General features: G+C 45.1%; 1 protein-coding gene across 3 annotated transcripts in view; it reads left to right on the top strand.

Annotated features, from left to right (window-relative positions):
* The first annotated feature begins 1,167 nt into the window (after positions 1-1,167).
* ZBTB10 (zinc finger and BTB domain containing 10) overlaps positions 1,168-18,920 on the top strand; it is a 29,761-nt gene continuing 12,008 nt past the window's right edge. For 2 of the 3 annotated variants that reach the window (XM_059672662.1, XM_059672661.1), the window contains exons 1-2: positions 1,169-2,586; positions 8,257-9,148. In XM_059672662.1, the coding sequence (XP_059528645.1) occupies positions 1,672-2,586; positions 8,257-9,148 (1,807 nt within the window). In that variant the 5' untranslated portion in view covers positions 1,169-1,671. Of the gene's footprint in view, positions 2,587-8,256; positions 9,149-18,920 lie in introns of all 3 variants that reach the window. The other variant, XM_059672660.1, reaches the window with a different exon arrangement.

Genomic DNA, 18,920 nt, shown 5'->3' with positions numbered 1-18,920 from the left:
CACACACATATTGATGTAACAACGTAAATCAATACCCATTTTCCACCTAATAATTATCTTGAATATATTTTATATTCGTTTGTAATTAAGCTTTTAATATATTTCTTAAGAGTAAAAAGCCCCTGTTCATAGTTTGAGAACATCATTTTACCTGAAAGAGGTTTGAATAAAAGTAATTTGAGATTTACTTCACATTTAAAACTAGTAAAACGAGTCTAAACACTTTAGAATTTGCTAAATTTAGCATATTAACAATTTAAATAAGTCAATATGAGGGCTCTAAGCTGGAAAACCTTTTCCTGAATAACTCGATTATGAGTTTCATTTCCAGCTCCCATCTAGTCTTCTGATCATTCTAAATTTCATAGGCAAGGGTGTAGTTCAAAAGCCAGTCTCAGAAATGGAGTCTGGTGTCTGAACAGACCGGGATGGGAGCCCCACACGACGCCCGCGCGAGCAGGCCCCGCCCCGCTGCCGGGGAAAACCCTCCTAATATTTATAACGTTATGACACCGCGTCACCCGCACAAGGTGGTTGCAGCAGTATAAACACCGCTGCAATTATCTGATTGGCTGCCGGTGATGTCACACCCATGTCAATACTTCCCAGCGAGCGCACGTGCTCGACCTTTTATTTAAATTTCCATTCCATCACGGCGAGGAGGCACCCGGGGCGGTGCGTGTGCGGGGAAGCCGCTGTCGCCCGGGGCCGCGGGCCCGCCTGGCACCCGCGGGGCGTCGCGGCGGGAGGTGTCCGCGGCCGGAGCCTCCCCGCGCGACAGGCGGCGCCCGGCCGGCCTTTGTCAAGCAGCCACACACACTCAGTCCGCGTCCTCGGGCGCCGCCGGCCCCGGCACACGCCGCCCGGGCGCGGCTCCCAGCCCCGGCGCAGCCCCGGGGCGCGCGCGGCGAGGGAAGGAAAATGCGCGTCCCGGGCGCCGGTAGGTGCGTGCGGGCGGCGGGAGGCGGCCACCCCCGGACACTCCAGCTGCCCGTCCCCGCGGAGCCCGGCCGGCCGCACGCGCCCGCCCCGCCCGCGACCCCGGCCCCCGCCCCCGGCCCCGGCCCCCCGCCGGCCGCCGCCGCCCCCGCCCCCGCCCGCCCGGGTCCCGGCGCCCCCACCCCAGCGGCCCGGCCCCAAGCCCAGCCCCCTCCCCGCCCGGCCCCCACCCTTTCCCCTCCAGCGGTGGCTGCTACCCCGGTGCATTGTGGGCGCACGGTCCGTTGTTCATTTGCCATTCGACCTCCGCCGGGGCCTGGTCGGACGGAAGCGCTCCGCCCGCTGCATTGTCGGGCGTTATGTGGCGGCGCCCGGCGCCGTGACCAGCCTCGCGCCCCAGCGCCTCGCACCGGCGGCGGCAGGCTCGGCGCTCGGCGGGCGGCGCGGCGGCCGGAGGGCAGCGAGGGGCGCCCGCTCTCCGCCCAACTTCCCAGGCCGCACGCGCCCGCCGCGCCTCGCTCCCCGCCGCCCCTTCTCCGCGCGGGACGCGGCCCGGAGCGCGGCGGGGCGGGGGCGCAGGGCGCGCGGGCGGCCGGCGGCGGCCCCGGCCCCGGCGGCGAGCGCGGCCGGCGGGAGGGCGAGGCCGGGCCCCGCGAGAGCGAGAGCGCGGCGGGGAGCGCGGGACGCGGCCCGAGGCAGGCCGAGCCGGGCCGGGCGGCGGCGGCGCGCGCCATGTCGTTCAGCGAGATGAACCGCAGGACGCTGGCGTTCCGGGGCGGCGGGCTGCTCGCCGGCGGCGGCTCCGCGAACAATAACGCCGGCGGGGAGGCCTCGGCTTGGCCCCAGCCGCCCCCGCCGCGCCCGCCCCGGCCGCCCGCGCCGCCGCAGCCCAACGGGCGGGGGGCGGACGAGGAAGCGGACCCGGAGGGCCCGGAGCCCCAGGACCCCGAGGCCGCGGCCGCCGAGGAGGCGCCGGAGCCGCCGCTGCCCCCGGACGCGGGCGGCGGCGGCGCGGGGGGCCCGCTGCTCGCCGAGAGGAACCGTCGGACCCTGGCCTTCCGCGGCGGCGGCGGCGGCGGGGGTCTCGGCAACAATGGCAGCAGCCGCGGCCGGCCCGACCCCCCGGCGTGGCCCCCGAAGCATCCGTACGGGCGCGGGCCGGCGGCGGCGGAGCTGGAGCTGGACGCGCTGGAGGGGAAGGACTCGGTGCCGGACGGCGCGTCCCTGAGCGACAGCACCGAGGACGACGAGGAGGGGGCGAGCCTGGGCGACGGCAGCGGGGCGGAAGGCGGCGGCGGCGGCCGGCGGTCGGGCGGCGACGGCGGGGACGAGGCGGAGGGCGGCGCGGGGCCCGGCGACGGCGAGGCGGTCCCGCACCTCCCGCTCGCGCGGCCCAAGTCCCTGCTGCAGAAGCTGCAGAACTCCTTCCAGGCGGCCTGGCTGCGGGACTTCCCCTGGCTGCGCTACTGCCCGGACACCGGCCTCATGTCCTGCGGCTGGTGCCAGAAGACCCCCGCGGACGGCGGCGGGGACCTGCCCCCCGGGGGCCACGACGAGCTGTCGCGGGGGACCCGCAACTACAAGAAGACCCTGCTCCTGCGGCACCACGTCTCCACGGAGCACAAGCTCCACGAAGCCAACGCCCAGGTACGGTCGGGTCCCGCTCCTGCCCGCCCCGGTCCCGGCGGGGAAGGGCGGTCAGCTCCGCGCGCCGCTCTCCCCGGGGAGCATCCTTGCGGCGGGAGAGGTGCGGGCCCCGTGGGCGTGGGAGGTGGGGACGCCCAGGAACAAGTTTTCAGAAGTGAATCCGGGAGTTGGGGAGGGCGGGGGAATGACAGTTTATTCATCGGAGCGCTGACTTTATTCCGTTTTACGACTCATTTCTTTGCCCCATCGGATTGAATAAAAAAGAAAACTTAGGAAAGCAGGGTTGAAGGCTTTAACCCGGAAAGGTTGCCTTTGCGGTCAAAAGTTTCATTGCCTGTGATTTTTGAGAAGCTCCTACGGCTCAGTGTTTTATAGCATGCTGCTGGAAGTCAAGCCTGGGCGCTCTTTGAAGAATGAATTAAACAATTTCCTTAACCTTTGATGCCACCCCTTTTAGGAAAACATCCAGCCGAGAAAACTCTTTACGTCAAGTCAGAATAGTTTGAAACATGAGAGCAGTATGTAAATGTAGTGGAAACTATTTGCTTAACACGCCTTTCTCTTGTACATAATTTTACTAAATTCATCTTCTTTGAACTTGTTGAACTTTGCTTTGGGTAAATTACTGTAGTTTTTGTCTGTTCTACCCAGATTTCTGTGTTGAGATTTTATATAATCCGCCTTTTTCAAAAGTTGATTTGACTGGTAGAGTACATATTTATCAAACTCCTTGAAAGCGAGTCCTTAGTTACAAAACAAGTAAGCTGCACACTGGTTCTTCCTTTTTTGTTTTAATATTTCCATTCTAGAGAGAGTAGTCCTGACCATTTTGATAATCCCCTTTCAGGCCTAGCAGAGCTTGATCAGTTCTCCTTTAGGACTTTTTGGACAACCTGTGCTGGCGGGTGGGGTTCGCTCTTCTGTACTTGTAGCCAGTCATTGGCTTAGAAAGTCGGCTTGCAGATAGCAGCCCCCCTGTTTGTTGGAATGATCTTGGTGCTCAGAACACTTACACTGGAGTTAATTAAGCAGCATCTAGTAACTCCAGAGCCCAGAACCTTCTCAGGAGTTAAGGCTTGAACTTTAAAGTGTAGGTTTATTTTTCCCAGGGGACAGTGGCAATAGTTTTGCACAAATTTTAACTGCCTAAGCCCAGAAGGAAGGTTATTTAAAGATACAAGGCCCAGAAAGGTTAAGTAAATTGTCCTGAGCCTTAGAGCCCTTGGTGATAACTGAGACTAGAGCCTGTGAGGAATGTTGTAATAGGGAAAGAACGGGTTTGGGAGTAAATCTGGGTTCAGATCGCAGCTTTCTGCCATTACTAGCTTTGTGAGCTTGGGCCATGGAGTGAAATAGAACTAACGTTTCCTTGTCTTCCATATGCCAAATACGCACTTACCTTAACTCTGCAAAATCATCATTTTGCTCTCATTTTACAGAAGAGGAGTCTGAGGCTTTAAAGGGTTAAGTATGTATTTCTGAAGTTAATTAGTAAAATGATGGAGATGGGAAACTTGTGAAAATGAAAGTAGACTTTTCTAAATAATGATAGGTTGGTTATTCAGAAAAATTAAAATAGACAATTAGAAAGAACTTTCTTAATATACTAGTACAATGGGCCAGTTACTCCTCTTATCAGCATAGTCTCTCCCTGTAGGCAAAGCTGAATGGAAATGCAGATTATAATTAGCTGCTTAGTGAACGTGAAATCAGAGGAAGGGGAATTAGTTGGATCACCTTATGACAGACTTGGTGCGCATGCATTCTCCCCCAGGCATGCATCCGGATCTGGGAATACACTCCTGGGTAAAATCATTATTAAACTTGATCTCTGAATTATCCCTCCCTCCCATCTCCTTTGCCCCCTTGAAGCTCTCTTTTTATAGATCTTTTATGCAGCCCATCTTCTTTCTCTTGAGACATTCTTTCATCAGACTGAGGGATACAGTTTACTTTGAGGCTATATATTGGTTCCCTTGGTTGGATTTTGGATGTTTCCACTCTGAATTGATCCTAATCATTTGTCTATGTTAATTCTAGCTAACCTTAGTTTGGGGTGTTAATTTGCTATTGTGTGTGCCTTGCAGGTACCACCTACATTTCTCCTTGTTAATATGAGTGACAGGTTCAAGAACTGACTTATCCTGTGGACAGTTCGTTTTTTTCCATTGTCCTGCAGTCTTTGATTACCAGTAGGAGGCAGTATAACACAGACTGTAAGAGCATTTTCCGGTTTAAGGTTAGGGGGACCTGAATCCTAATTCTCTTTATTGGCAAGCAAAACTTAGCTTCTCATGTATGCAAAGTATATATGCGGGCACATAATCACTTAGTAAACGAGGACTATTTTTATCATCGTTCTTATTTTCTTCGCAGATAAGTGTAACAAGATGCTTTCTGTGGCCTGGTGTTTCTCATGTCTTAGTGTTACCAGTTTTATCAGTTCGGAGGCCACTTTATCTCACGCAATCACACTGATTCTAGAGAGCAAACCAGTTCCCTTTTTCATACCTTCTGAGACCTTGGCCATCCAGTTCTTTGAACATTCTGAGATTTCTCATCACACATGCCATTTTTCTCAGCTCCATAAAAATGCCTTGCATCAACTTCCCCCTGTCTTAAAAACATTGAAATAAGAGTGTTAGGGTTAGTTCTTCAGGCAAGAATTCAGTTGGAGGTTGGGGTAGTTCACTTTATTACACACACACTCTGTTTTTGTTGTTTTAAGGAGGCCTGTTTTTTGAGAGGAGTTTGGCCAAATCTTGGTATGTCATTAAGGGTTACTTTTCTTATTTTTTCTGTAGGTAAGAAAAGTTCTTTTTCATTAATTTCATGGTGGTGACTAAAACATTATAGCACCTTTTTAAAAAGTTTGATATTCTTGTTAACTGGATGTTAGTGGTGAAGGACTCCTCATGGAAGAGTCTGTAAATAAGCTTTCAGAATCTGTTCTGGGCCTTCAGTTTCAAAGAGAAGCCTGTAATTCTTTATAAGCATATGTGAGTATAACATGTAAGCGACAGCATATAGTGAGGGAGGGAGAGGGAGAGAGAAACATCAATGATGAGAATCATCTATTGGCTGCCTCCTGCATGCCCCCTACTGGGGGTCGAGCCTGCAACCCCAGGAATGCGCCCTTACCTGGAACCTAACTGTGACCTGGTTCTTAGGTTGACCCTCAATCCCAGAGTCACACCGGCCAGTCTATACCTTGTATTTTGAGTAAAAACTGACTATGTCTTTATAGAAGTTCAATAATTAGCTCATACAGGAATTGACCATTTGGCCTAGAGGACTTTAAAAAATTGTTTTGACAGTGATTATTCCACTGTCTGTTGGTTCAGGTCACTTTCTACCCACTTGTAAAATTTCATAGCTTACATCGCACATTGTGCCCACCCTTTCCAGCTTACTAACCCTGAGACAAGCACTCAGATGTATTGGTGTCATGCATTTACTTAGCCTTTCCAGAAAGTAAATGCTGAATTCAGATCTGGTCTGGTTGGCATTATTAAGTGGACTATGTTGAGGTCATCACCAAAGCAAAGGTGAAGCAAAGCTACCAGCCTTCTTTGAATTTGGCAACAATATGGCTCAAATATTATTGTTTTTATCAATTTAGGAGGAAAATCTGAAAACCCTCTCACTAAGAAGAAGAAATATTAAAGATGAACCTATGCCCATTAAAGAACCACTTTGTAGAATATTATTTGTATAGGTCCTAACATTGTGTTTGAATCCATAATTGTTTTTTGAAAGGGGACTATAATTCTGGGCAGGGAAGTAAATGCTAATTGCTTGTTGGTTTTTAGCTAAATAGCATTTTCTTATTTATTGATTGACTGCAGTTGAGTTCACTGCTTGCAGTTGAATTTATCTCTATCACTCTCCCTCAGAAGGGTGGTGTAGATTTCCCTACAAATTGGTGGCATTATCTAGCTCCCCAAGCTAGAAAGCTGAGGGCCCTGTGATTCTTTTCTCCCCAACCCCCACAATTCAGTTAATCACTCAAGTTCTGATTTTTACCTCCCAAATATTTTTCCAAACTCTGCCTCACCACCTCTCCCCCTATTAACATTATCCATCTTCCCTAGTTAAGGTCCTTGATTATTGCAAGTATGTTACACTGTTAGCAGTGGCTTCCGCTGGTCAGTATCTCCAGCCCTAGTCCCCCAGTATTAATCCTCTACTTAGCTCCGGTCATCTCTTCCACTAATCCAATCAGATCACTCTGCTTCTAAAGCTCTGGCACCTATAGAAGAGATTCTTAATCTTGTCGGGGGTTCTAATCTCTTAATAATCTGATGAAAGCTGTAGAAACTTTTAAGTGTTAGTGAGTGCACATTTGCATATCTTGGGTTTTTGGATCATCCTGGAGTATTTTAAGAAATCTGGAATTGTAAGGATATTGTATCCATCTTGGTTCTTTTTCTTCCACTGTCTACTTTGCTTAGAATGCACATCCTTCCATCCTTCTCTTTCGTCTTCTAAGTCTCTGCTCATATCTTTCCTCCAACCACCTCCGCCCCCCACCTCCTGAGAGAAATCTGGATTAGATGCACCTCCTGTGTGTCTGACACCCTTGTCATATGCTTCCGTGCTTTCGGAGTCCTGATCACTAGTGGTAACTTTTTGCCTTTAGTATAAGAATTTCTTATTTGGTTCAGCAAATAATATTGGCCATTTATTTTAGCTATATTTCACCCAAATCCTCAAGTAATACTCCCCTTGGAAAGCAACACGCACTGACTTGTAAACCATTTGTTTCCAAGGGCACATTTAATAGGCGCTGTGATCAGTAGTGGAAAAGAAGTTGCTAGTGTTGCTTGTAAATTAGGGAACATCATTGTTATACAATAGTAATGAGAGAAAAAGTGGTTGAATAACTGCTTGATTTGTGTAGTTTGTGTTTAAAATAGAATGGGCAAATGTTTTGGTGTACAGGCTTTTGTCTGAGTTATTTTTTAAAATTAGGGTATTTGGTCTGATAATGGCGGGGAATTTCAGAACTTGGGACTAGCTCAGGAAATTGAGAACACAACGACCAGAGCCTGAAATGGTCACTCCAGTTAGACATAGCCATGTCCTTCCTGCAGCGTGGGTGCTGACTGCCAGCTTCGAAGCAGCTCCTGCTTTGCTAATGCTAATGCACTGCAGAGTAATTCTTAATTCCTGTCCTTACTTTATATTTCAAGAAGGACATGATGCATGTTACTCTGTAAATGAAATCCTCCTGGTTCTCATTCAGGTGTTCGATTTTTCTTACGTTCGCAATGGCGTGCACCAAGCTGCCACACTTTCCTCTCAGCACTTGGGATGTGAGCGCTTCGTGGCGATTACTGACGTGAGTGTACATGCAGCCCTCTGCACCTGCAGGTTCTGCATCCACCCATTCAACCAGCCGCAGGTCAAACATGTTGGGGAAAACAACATCGTTGTACTATGGAGTTAGGGCGGCTATGGTTGAGCTTGTACTGAAGATGCACGGACTTTTTTCTTGTCATTATTCCCCGAACAACACAGTATAACAACTATTTACACAGCATTTCCATTGTAGTGGGCATTATAAGTAATGTAGAGATTATTATAGTACACAGGAGGATATGCAAGTACTACCTATTTTATATGAGGAACTTGAGTTTAACATTTATGTTTTCCATTCGCTTATAGGAATCAGAAATACCATCAGAAGAGGGATACTGTGACTTTAATAGTAGGCCAAATGAAAACTCTTATTGCTATCAACTTCTTCGACAATTAAATGAGCAGAGAAAGAAAGGTATTCTTTGTGATGTCAGCATTGTGGTGAGCGGAAAAATCTTTAAAGCTCATAAGAACATCCTGGTTGCAGGCAGCCGTTTCTTTAAGACTTTATATTGCTTTTCCAACAAAGAAAGCCCTAACCAAAACAATACTACTCACTTAGATATTGCTGCAGTTCAAGGTTTCTCCGTCATCTTGGACTTCCTGTACTCTGGTAACCTGGTGCTCACAAGCCAAAATGCCATTGAAGTGATGACCGTGGCCAGCTATCTGCAGATGAGCGAAGTTGTCCAGACTTGCCGAAATTTCATTAAAGACGCCTTAAATATAAGCATTAAATCTGAAGCTCCGGAGTCTGTGGTTGTGGACTATAACAACAGGAAACCAGTCAGTAGAGATGGTCTGTCTTCATCGCGGGATCAAAAAATTGCCAGTTTTTGGGCAACACGGAATCTTACCAATTTGGCAAGTAGTGTAAAAACTGAAAATGATGGTTGCAGTGTCGATGAGGGCCAAATGGAGAACTACCAAATGAATGACAGTGGTTGGGCTCAGGATGGTTCACCTGAATTGGCTGAAAGTGAAGCCCCAAGTCAAACAAAAGTGTTTATTTGGAATAATATGGGCTCCCAGGGAATTCAAGAAACTGGCAACAAAACAAGGAGGAAAAACCAAACTGCAAAGAGATTTATTTATAATATACCACCTAATAATGAAACAAGTTTAGAAGATTGCTCCGTGATGCAGCCACCTGTTGCCTATCCGGAAGAAGATATGTCATTCATTAAGGAAGAACCGGGTAAATACTGTGCATACAAAGTTATTTCAGTTTTCATTATAATTCCATTTGGCTATAATGTTGAAGTATGCTTTTTAAAGTTTTTTTGTCATTATAAAATACATGTAACTAATAAGAAATTTGAATATTTAAAATAGAAGGGTGAAATTATTCAAGCACATAATTTTGGTATCTTAGTATTTTCTCTAGGCCTGTGGCTGTGGGTTATGCAAAGGCTGTGTTAATAATCAGGCATTTGCCTATATTGTTTGGCATGCAGACGTCACTCAATGTTTAGTGTGGGGGGCCGTTTCTCTCTTTTCCATGTCCTGCATGGAAAAGGAAACAGTCCATTTGCTGAGTGGAGGAGCTGAGGATTAAGAAATTAAAGAAAGACCAAGACGCAGAAATAGAGTTTAAGCTGGGGCCAGGTGGGCGCCATCCTCTCTGATGGAGAGGCGGCAAAAAGCGGGCTGAGCCACACAGCAGGTTTATTTTAAAGGCCTAGATTTACATATCTAGTTCCGCCCCTGCCTGATTAACATGTCCACCCTTATTGGGGAAGCATGTTCCCAGGGCGTGGCTCTGCCTATGCTCTGAGTTCAGCTGACAATAATTATAAGAAAATGCCTAGGTGCCTCCCAGGCAGCCCTCTACAGTTTAGTAATTTGACTTTCCTGCTTTAGACTCTGCTCACCCTTTTTGCACCCAGTCCTGGAAACGATAAGTTCTTTAGTTGTAAGATGTAGTTTGTTATTTCAGAACATTTTTGATACCTAGTTAATATACTTTACTCTTTTAAAAATATATTTTTTATTGACTTCAGAGAGAGAGAAACATCAATGATGAGAGAGAAGCATTGATTGGCTGCCTCCTACATGCCCCTGCTGGGATTGAGCCTGCAACCCAGGCCTGTGCCCGGACCAGAATTGAACCCTAACCTCCTGGTTCATGGGTTGATGCTTAACCACTGAGCAACACTGCCCAGGCAGCATCCTTTACTCTTTAATGTTTTCGGTAAATTAAACATTTACAAGTGCTTACAGATTTTTGCCAATGGTGATAGTGTTATTCTCATTTGAGTAGAGCTGCTGTTCTTACAATAAACATTACAGAAGCTGGAATATTTTAAATTTGTCCCACTCTTACCTCATTTTCCTTAGTTAAGAGAGGCCTCTGAAATTTTTCTTTGAGACTTTTCAGTATATCAAAGGAGTATGTACAAGAATCTTAGCATGTCATATTTGTTGTGTGGGTTTTCAAAAAAGTGGGGTGCAGGGCATTATTGAGGAGTGGAAATAGATTGGAACTTTGCCTTAACGTAACTTGACTGCCCCTAACTTTTTATTTGAAGCAGCAGCCCGGTGGGTTGGGGTTTTCTCTGCAGACCCCACACTTGTCCAGCCGCACGTGATGTAATGCATGCTTTGCCCTGAAGCTCTGTAGCTGTTCAGTGTCTTATTTCCATGATGGTGATCATGTGGGGGTGGAGTACTTTCTGTTAAAAAGAATTACTGTTTTTATTTCCTTTTCCCTTTGGCAAAGGGCAAAATGTCATAGTAATCCTGTGAAATGGTTCCTCTGGCTTTTTAGGTTTGGGTTTAGTTTTCATCGGTAGAAATTTTGCTTGTTTGAACATCAGGTGTGTGTAGTAAACACTGTTTGCTGGTCTTCTCCATCCGGTTTATAAGAGTTAGGACACAATTGATATAGAGCCAGGGATTGGCAAATTTTTACTATAAAGGGCCAAACAGTAACTGTTTTGGCTTTGCTGGTCATAAGGTCAGTTACTTAACAGCCATTGTAGCAGGAAAACAGTCATACAGGATAGAAACATGCACATGGATGTGTTCCACGAAAGCTGGATTGACGACCCTTGGTATAGAACAGTGGGTGTCAGTCGTGCCTGTATGTTGGCATCGCTTGGGTCTCTCCGTTAGTTATTCTGGTTAATTGGTCTGGGATGTGGTCTGGTTGGTGGGTTTGTTATAAGGTATACAGGTGATTATAATGTGAGCCAAGGATGAGAACCATTCAAAGAGATGAAAGAACCCAGATAGATTCAGGATTTGGAAATGAGCTCTTCTCCTTACCCACTATGTGACCATGATCAAATTAACTCTTATCCTCAATTTCCTCATCTTTAAAATGTACATAAAAACACAACAGCGATCATGGTCATTTTAATCCCTCTTAAAGTTGGGAGGCTATTGAAGTTATTTAAAATCGGTTTTCCAGTACAGTGTAATTCCCACCAAGTTCTATATAAAATGGTCTTATAGTTTCAGCTTGACTTTCTGTTTGAATACTTATAATATTTTTATAAGCAGCCTATTCCAGTATAGGATAATTAACTATGATCATTGGGAAGTTATTTTATATTGAGCCAAAAATTGCTTTGCTTTAACTACTAAATTCTGTCATTTTGGGCAGTATAATCTGAGCCCAACCTCTAACATCTAATCTGCCTGATAACTCTTCAGATATTAGCATTTAAAGAATTTCCCTGAAGTCGTCTGGGCTAAGTGCTGTACCTCCCACCTTGTGGATTTTTCCAGTCATAGACATCACCTGGCTTGTTTCACCTGGAAGTTTTGGTGGACAGAAGAGACTACACCTCTTAGGCAAGTTCTGACCAGGAGAGAACACAGTGGGTCTGTGTTTACCGAGGGTCAGGCCTTGCTCAAGGTCATTCAGCTAGGAGATAATAGAGGCAGGTCTCATGTTTTGTTAAGACTGTCTAGTACAGTGATTCTCAACCTTCTGGCCCTTCAGATACAGTTCCTCATGTTGTGACCCAACCATGAAATTATTTTCGTTGCTATTTCATAACTGTAATGTTGCTACTGTTATGAATCGTAATGTAAATATCTGATATGCAGGATGGTCTTAGGCAACCCCTGTGAAAGGGTCGTTCAGCTGCCAAAGGGGTCGCGACCCACAGGTTGAGAACCGCTGGTTTAGTACAAGCATCTCAAACTCAAAGGCTATCACGGGCCAAATAAGGTGTAAGTTTATGGGGGCCGCAAAAAAACAAAAGCTTCAATTTTCGTAGAAATGTAGGTTTATTTCTATAGAGACATGCTGAATACAAAGAGCTGAAATAAATGAGTCATCGTTAACATAAAACAATAGAACGTTTAAATAAAATATTTTTTCTTGAATATTAACTTACCAGACACTGAATAACTGCACAAATTAATAAGCGTAACGCAAATCTATTTTTCTTGTTCTCCAAAAGCAGAATACTTCCTGTTGCGCACACCAAACAGGTCTGTACAAGACTAATGACGTGGCAGTTGTCTGCTAAAATATTCGCTGCTAGTATTAGTGGAGAGGAATGGTGCGCCTCCATGTAGGGCGAGTGAGGGAAATGAATGCAACATGATTATAGTAATCAGTCATTAGCGAACATTGTAGCTCTATTAATAATTATTTATAATAGGATATTGTTAAATTTAGTTGAAATTTTTATTAAAACGTATTTTACATACCGTTATATTAGCTGGGCCACAAAAATACTTGTGGGCTGCATGTGGCCCGAGGGCCGTGAGTTTGACATGCTTGAGCTTCTAGACCAGTGGTTCTCAAACCTGTGGGTCGCGACCCCTTTGGCGGTTGAACGACCCTTTCACAGGGGTCGCCTAAGACCATCCTGCTTATCAGATATTTACATGACGATTCATCACAGTAGCAACATTACAGTTATGAAGTAGCAACGAAAATACTTTCATGGTTGGGTCACAACATGAGGAACTGTATTTAAAGGGCCAGAAGGTTGAGAACCATTGTAATCTAGACCCATTCTTTTTTTAAAAACTAGTCCCTTTTAAAACTTCAAACATTTTTATGAACCCCACACATTGATTATACTTTCATTTCATTTTATTAAGTAAATAGAGGAAGTTTTCAGTGAAATAAATGCTTTTAAAGTAATTTAAGATTCTATACCTAAATGTCTGGGGAGTTGCGAACTCTTCGCTTTCTCTCCAAGCGTTGCTTGGCACATTTGGGTTTCTTAAGCTTACAGTTTGTATGGCACAGCTCTAAAAATAATGTCTTTTTGCCGCGTAATGTTGAAGCTGGTGTTTGGATGCCTCAAAGAAATGTAAGATATTAAGAAGACACACCCATAGATCTCAGGAACTTGATTCAGAGGGTATTTTTAATCGGAGGCTAGCATGTCTGTTATGGGACTCACTACTCAAAGTTAGATCCGCTTTGAACTAACATAAAGACTAGTTCCACGGCCCAAAAAGTCCCACGTGCCACCCCTGCACCCCTCCCTCCCTGTCCTCAGACTTCCTGCAGCCATTGGCCTTTCACATCTCTCTGGCCTTTTCCAAAGTGCCTCATAGTCTAAGCAGCTTCTTTCCAAGGGGGACAGCCGTCCTGCAGGGTGGCAGGCTTCTGGCACTGGATTCTGGAAGGGATCTTCCGTGCGGTTTTGTCGAGTTGACACCAACCAGTATGACAGACAGCGTCCGCAGAAGCATTCTCTAGTGATGAGCAGCAGACTATGTAATTGATTTCTATCTTTCATAGAAGCTGAGAGAATCCTATACTGATGACTAGATTTTCTTAATACTGTACAAGTACTCGGGAACAAGGTGGTCTTGGTCAAGGGATACAGTTCATCTAAAAGCTCCTTTCTCTCATCTGTATTTCTGATGGGAAAACAGCTGCACGACATTTGTGAATTGAGTTGAGTTGGGTTTAAGCTTTACATTTTCAGTTTTTATAACTGCCTTTTGTCTAAAAAACCTAATTTGAGTATTTATTAAACAATTTTGAGAAAATAATGCTCAAACTCAGTATTTTTAAGATACCCTAATATGGCACATATTTGAAATGAATTATTTCTTCTAATTAAAGTAAACTCTGTAATTAGTTACCAGCTGGCCACCACTTCTGCCCTGTTGTGTTTTGGGTGGTAGTTGGCACTTGGCATTATTTTCATGTGCTGCAGAATCTAAAAATGCTTCCTAAGTGACCATATTTTTAAAGTTATTAAACATCTTTACACTTGAAAAATGACCATATGATTTGAGACTTCTAATATTTTGACCATGTCACATAGGTTTGCTGTGTGAACTATTTAAAATATGTTTAAAAACCATGGAGTTGGGCTTTGGACTCAGTTTTGCCACTTAACTAGCCCTGAGTTTATCCCACATAATGTCTCTAAGCAGTGGTTCTCAACCTTCTGGCCCTTTAAATACAGTTCCTCATGTTGTGACCCAACCATAAAATTATTTTCGTTGCTACTTCATAACTGTAATGTTGCTACTGTTATGAATCGTCATGTAAATATCTGATAAGCAGGATGGTCTTAGGCGACCCCTGTGAAAGGGTCATTTGACCCCCGAAGGGGTCGCAACGCACAAGTTGAGAACCGCTGCAATGGAAAGGAAGGAAGGAAAATGTCTTAATTCTAAAATCTTGAAAGCTGTAAAGCTACCTAAAGCTTTTTCTTAATAATTTTTATAACAAAACCTGATACCCAGTTGGCAGCAAAACCAGCTACTGATAGTCTTACTCCCTTAGCTGTGAATCTCCGTGTTTTGTTGCGGAAGTGCTGTTTTGATTGCAGGACGTTGTACAGACCCCACCGGGAGTGTTGTAGTTAATTACTTTCTAAGCCCTGAAATGTCTGCCTTCTGTACCTCACCTCAGGGGTTTCAGATAACAGGTGATGGGCCTGGGTCTTGGGCTAGTTTTCTTCCTCTGAGGCAGTGTTCGGCAAACCGCGGCTCGCGAGCCACACGCGGCTCTTTGGCTCATTGAGTGCGGCTCTTCCACAAAATACCGACTTCTGCGCATGGGCCACGAAGTTTCAGTCCCATTGTACATGCGCGCCTGCACATGGTATTTTGTGGAAGAGCCACACTCAAGGGGCCAAAGAACCACATGTGGCTCATGAGCTGCAGTTTGCCGACCACTGCTCTAAGGCAGTGGTTCTCAACCTTGGCTGCACATTAGAATCACCTGGGAATCTTTTTAAAATCCTGATTTCTGGGCCTCATCCTCCGGAAATTCCCAGCATCCTTTTGGTTGAGTATAATTTAAGTGATGTTATTTTTCTTAATAAACTGTTTATAATTGGGTTTTAAATAGTAGTTTGAAAGTCTGGTGCTCATTAAAAAACTTTAATACTGTACAAATACTCAGGAACAAGGTGGTCTTGGTCATGTTTACTGATTTGAGAGAGAGAGAGAGAAACATTGATAGGTTGCCTCCCATATATGCCCCAACCAAGGATCTAACCTGAAACCTAGGTATGTGCCCTGACTGGGAATCGAACCTGCAACCTTTTGGTGTATGGGATGATGCTCCAACCAACTGAGCCACCCTGGCCAGGACCCTGATACTCATTAAAAAAAATATATATCCACCAGTAGTTAATGGGCTATAAAATATAGTAATGCCTGAGACTCTTCAATATTTAATCTTGAAAGAATGCTAGTAGGCATCTATATGGTGGTAAGCCTATGCTGCCATCTCTTTCCCCTTCTCTATCTTTCCTCCACCTGTATTCTTTCCTCCCATTTGCCGTATTTGTTTGACCCAAAAGATGGCTGTGCTAACCTAAGTGAGAGCCCTGAGGACACAGACGGTGTGGCCAGACCCCCGCTGGGTGCTGAGGAGGCTTGTGTGGACCTGGGAGAAGGGCATCTTTGTGGTTTCCATCTGCTAAGGGCATTACATTTTCTAAACCCAAATCGGAGTTTCTGTTACACTGAATGTTTGATTTCCGACACAACTTTAATATTCTGGGTGACCAGATAGTTTTAAATTTTCAGAGCTTTCCTTTCCAGAAAAGTTGTTATATCCAAATATTACATTTCTGGGACTCCAAAGTAGTTTTCCACATCATAACACGAGGAAATTTGGTGATAAAAGTTTTATTTAAAACTCCAAGAAACTAAGCAACATGCCAGATGATGTTGATGTAAGACTGAGCACGTGTTCACAGTGGGGTGGCCGTGGTACCCAGTGCAGTGTGATAGGTGGGTGCTCAGTAAGAAGCATGGGGAGAGCTTACTGCAGAGGCAGCAGTGAGCTTGGCCCTCATATGGTGGGGTTTGCCAGGAGGGAGGAGGACGTTCCCTGCTGCAGCTGACAAGTTGGAATAGTGGGTAAAAGAATAGAAAGGGGCTGTCACAGGGAGATGCAGTTGGTGGGTAGGTTAGGGCCAGACTGTGATTCTCTGTTTGATATCGTAATTGTGAAATTCTTTTAAATTCTGAGACGAGAGGTTTTTACTAGAGATTCGATCTGTTTATATTTGCCTTTAACACAAAAGCATTTGTAGGGTGGTGTTCATGGAGTGGGAAGTGACCCGGGAGCCCGGTGCGGTCTGGTCATGGCAGAGTGCCCGCCTTGAGGAGTGTGAGGGAACGGGAGAGCCCAGGCTGGGAGGCTCAGTTCTGCATGGAGGGGATCTGCTGCAAGAGCTCCAGGGTGCTTTACTGCATAGACCACATTGCAACCGTTTACTCCACTGAATGAGGGAAATACTGATCTCAGTGAAGGAAGTGAAATAACCTATACCTGTTCATAAAAACACTAGAGGCCCAGTGCACAAAATTCGTGCACTGGGGGGGGGGGGTGTTCCTCAGCCTGGACTGCTCTCTCTCACAGTCCAAGAGCCGTCGGGAGATGTCTGACTGATGGCTTAGGCCCACCATAAGTCAGACATCCTTAGTGCTGCTGCGGAGGTGGGAGAGGCTGTGTTGAGTGTCTGCCCCCTGGTGGTCAGTGCGCATCATAGCGACTGGTCATTTGGCTGTTTGGTCGATTTGCATATTAGCCTTTTATTATATAGGATGCTCTTTCCATTGCTTGTGAACCAGATTTTTTAAAAACCCATGACCTACAAGAGGTCATGTTTTAAAAAGGCAAGGCATGTTAATCAGAGAATTATTTTAAAAATGAATTCTGAGGAGGAGGTTGCTATATTATTTTTTTTTATATTATTGATTTCAGAGAGGGCGAGAAAGATAGAAACATCAATAATGAGAAAGAATCATTGATCAGCTGCCTCCCACACCCCCCTACTGAGGATCCAGCCCACAATCCAGTCATGTGTCCTCATGGTTCATAGATTGAGGCTCAACCACTGAGTAACACTGGCTGGGCTGGAGGATGCTTTAAAGATAATGTATAAGTGCAAAGAACAGTGATAGCTGACATTGAAGGTCCATTTAAGATTTTGAAATGGTTGTATTAAATAAAGAGAAGTTAATAAAGTTGAATGCTGGTTTAGCAGAATGTAGTGAGGGTTATCTTTGCTCCTTTAGCAGAACAGTATATCAAGTATCACTAGAAAGTGAGTCTAAGGTGGATAGCATTGCAAATTGAGCCCTTTTTGGTTGTTTGCTGTGCACCAGGCCACATGCCTGGTGCTTGTAACACATTACCAGGAGTTGAGTCAACGAGCAATGCAGCTCTCTACCTCTAGCAGCTAGAGCCTAGCTTAACCTTAGCTCCCTCATGCAATGAGGATACGAACATTCTTACTATTGTGACATACACATGGAAAGTTTGCGTGAGAAAGCATATACAAAAGGACTTACTGCTTGATGCATAAACTCTGTTCTTTGTCTTCTTTGAGGGAGGGGTCTGCTATTACCTGTTCATGGGAGAAAGCCATTTGTAAAAATAAAAGAAATTATACATGGCTTATCATTTAGCTCTGATGATTGGAATCATATTACACAGCACACATAATACCTGCTACCATTCAGAAAGCTGTTATCTTGTGAAATTAATGTTTTAATAGTTCTTTAAAAGGTCTGACAATTGTAGAGAGATCTTAGCTCTTTTTGCTAAGTTTAAATGAAGTGAAAGATTTCCATAGCAAAGTCATGAATGTTAGAAAAGCAAATATGTTAAAGAGTTTACTTTTTAATCTTATAATTTTAGAGAAAAAGATGGTGAGGAAGATTTACTGCCTTTGCTTCCCAGCGAAGCAAATTCGTCCCTATATCAAGTGAACAGTTGGTTGCCTGGCTTCTCTCCCACTCACATCAGCGAAACTGATGAGAAATGAGTTGCTAGGCAGTTTGGCTGGTGTCACGTAAGGTCCAGAGTGATGTGATGTATTGCTTCATGCATTAAGCATGCTACTTAGGAAAGCTGTTGTCAGCTTGGCAGAGCTCACCTGTGTTGAGGTTTGTTTTTAATACCAAGAACCAAGTAGCTGGTACCTCGCCAAAGAGATTTACTGTCTAGCATGGGTGTGGTTTTGTGCGGAGGGGAAATATTGCCCACAGGACGACTACACTAGCCATCTATTATTGCTGTTGTGTACGTAGTGTCCGTGTAGGATTAAAGATTCCAAGTTGAATTCTAATACTTTCAAGATGGGGTAGAAGACGGGAGATGTCTGTTTTAAGAACCAGCAGAGGAAAGCCTTCAACAAATCACTATAGAATGTTACATAAATAGGAATACCCCGTATTGACAAACCCTTGTGGGAATTTGACAGATGCCCTCTCAACAGGCTACACTTTCGAATGGCTGTTTTTAAAAGACAGAAACTTAGTAACATTGTTTGGATAGTGATTTGCATTTTATTTTTGAATTTCAAAATACATTTAACTTTTCATAAGAAAACAAAGCTACTGAATTTCACTTATTTTTCAGTGTATGGACGTGTTTTAGTGTGATTGTACACCTGAAAACTGAGAAATTTTTCTTCAAACACCATTAATTACAACTAAACTAGTAATGTTGCAAAGGGCAGATTATTTAAGTAGCATTTAACATTTCTTGAAAAGCTTTTTAT

This window comes from Myotis daubentonii, chromosome 17 (assembly GCF_963259705.1).
Source record: "Myotis daubentonii chromosome 17, mMyoDau2.1, whole genome shotgun sequence".
In the NCBI taxonomy this organism is placed as follows: Eukaryota; Metazoa; Chordata; class Mammalia; order Chiroptera; family Vespertilionidae; genus Myotis; species Myotis daubentonii.
Note: the sequence above shows the minus strand (reverse complement) of the source record. Positions and strands in the feature narration are given on the sequence as shown.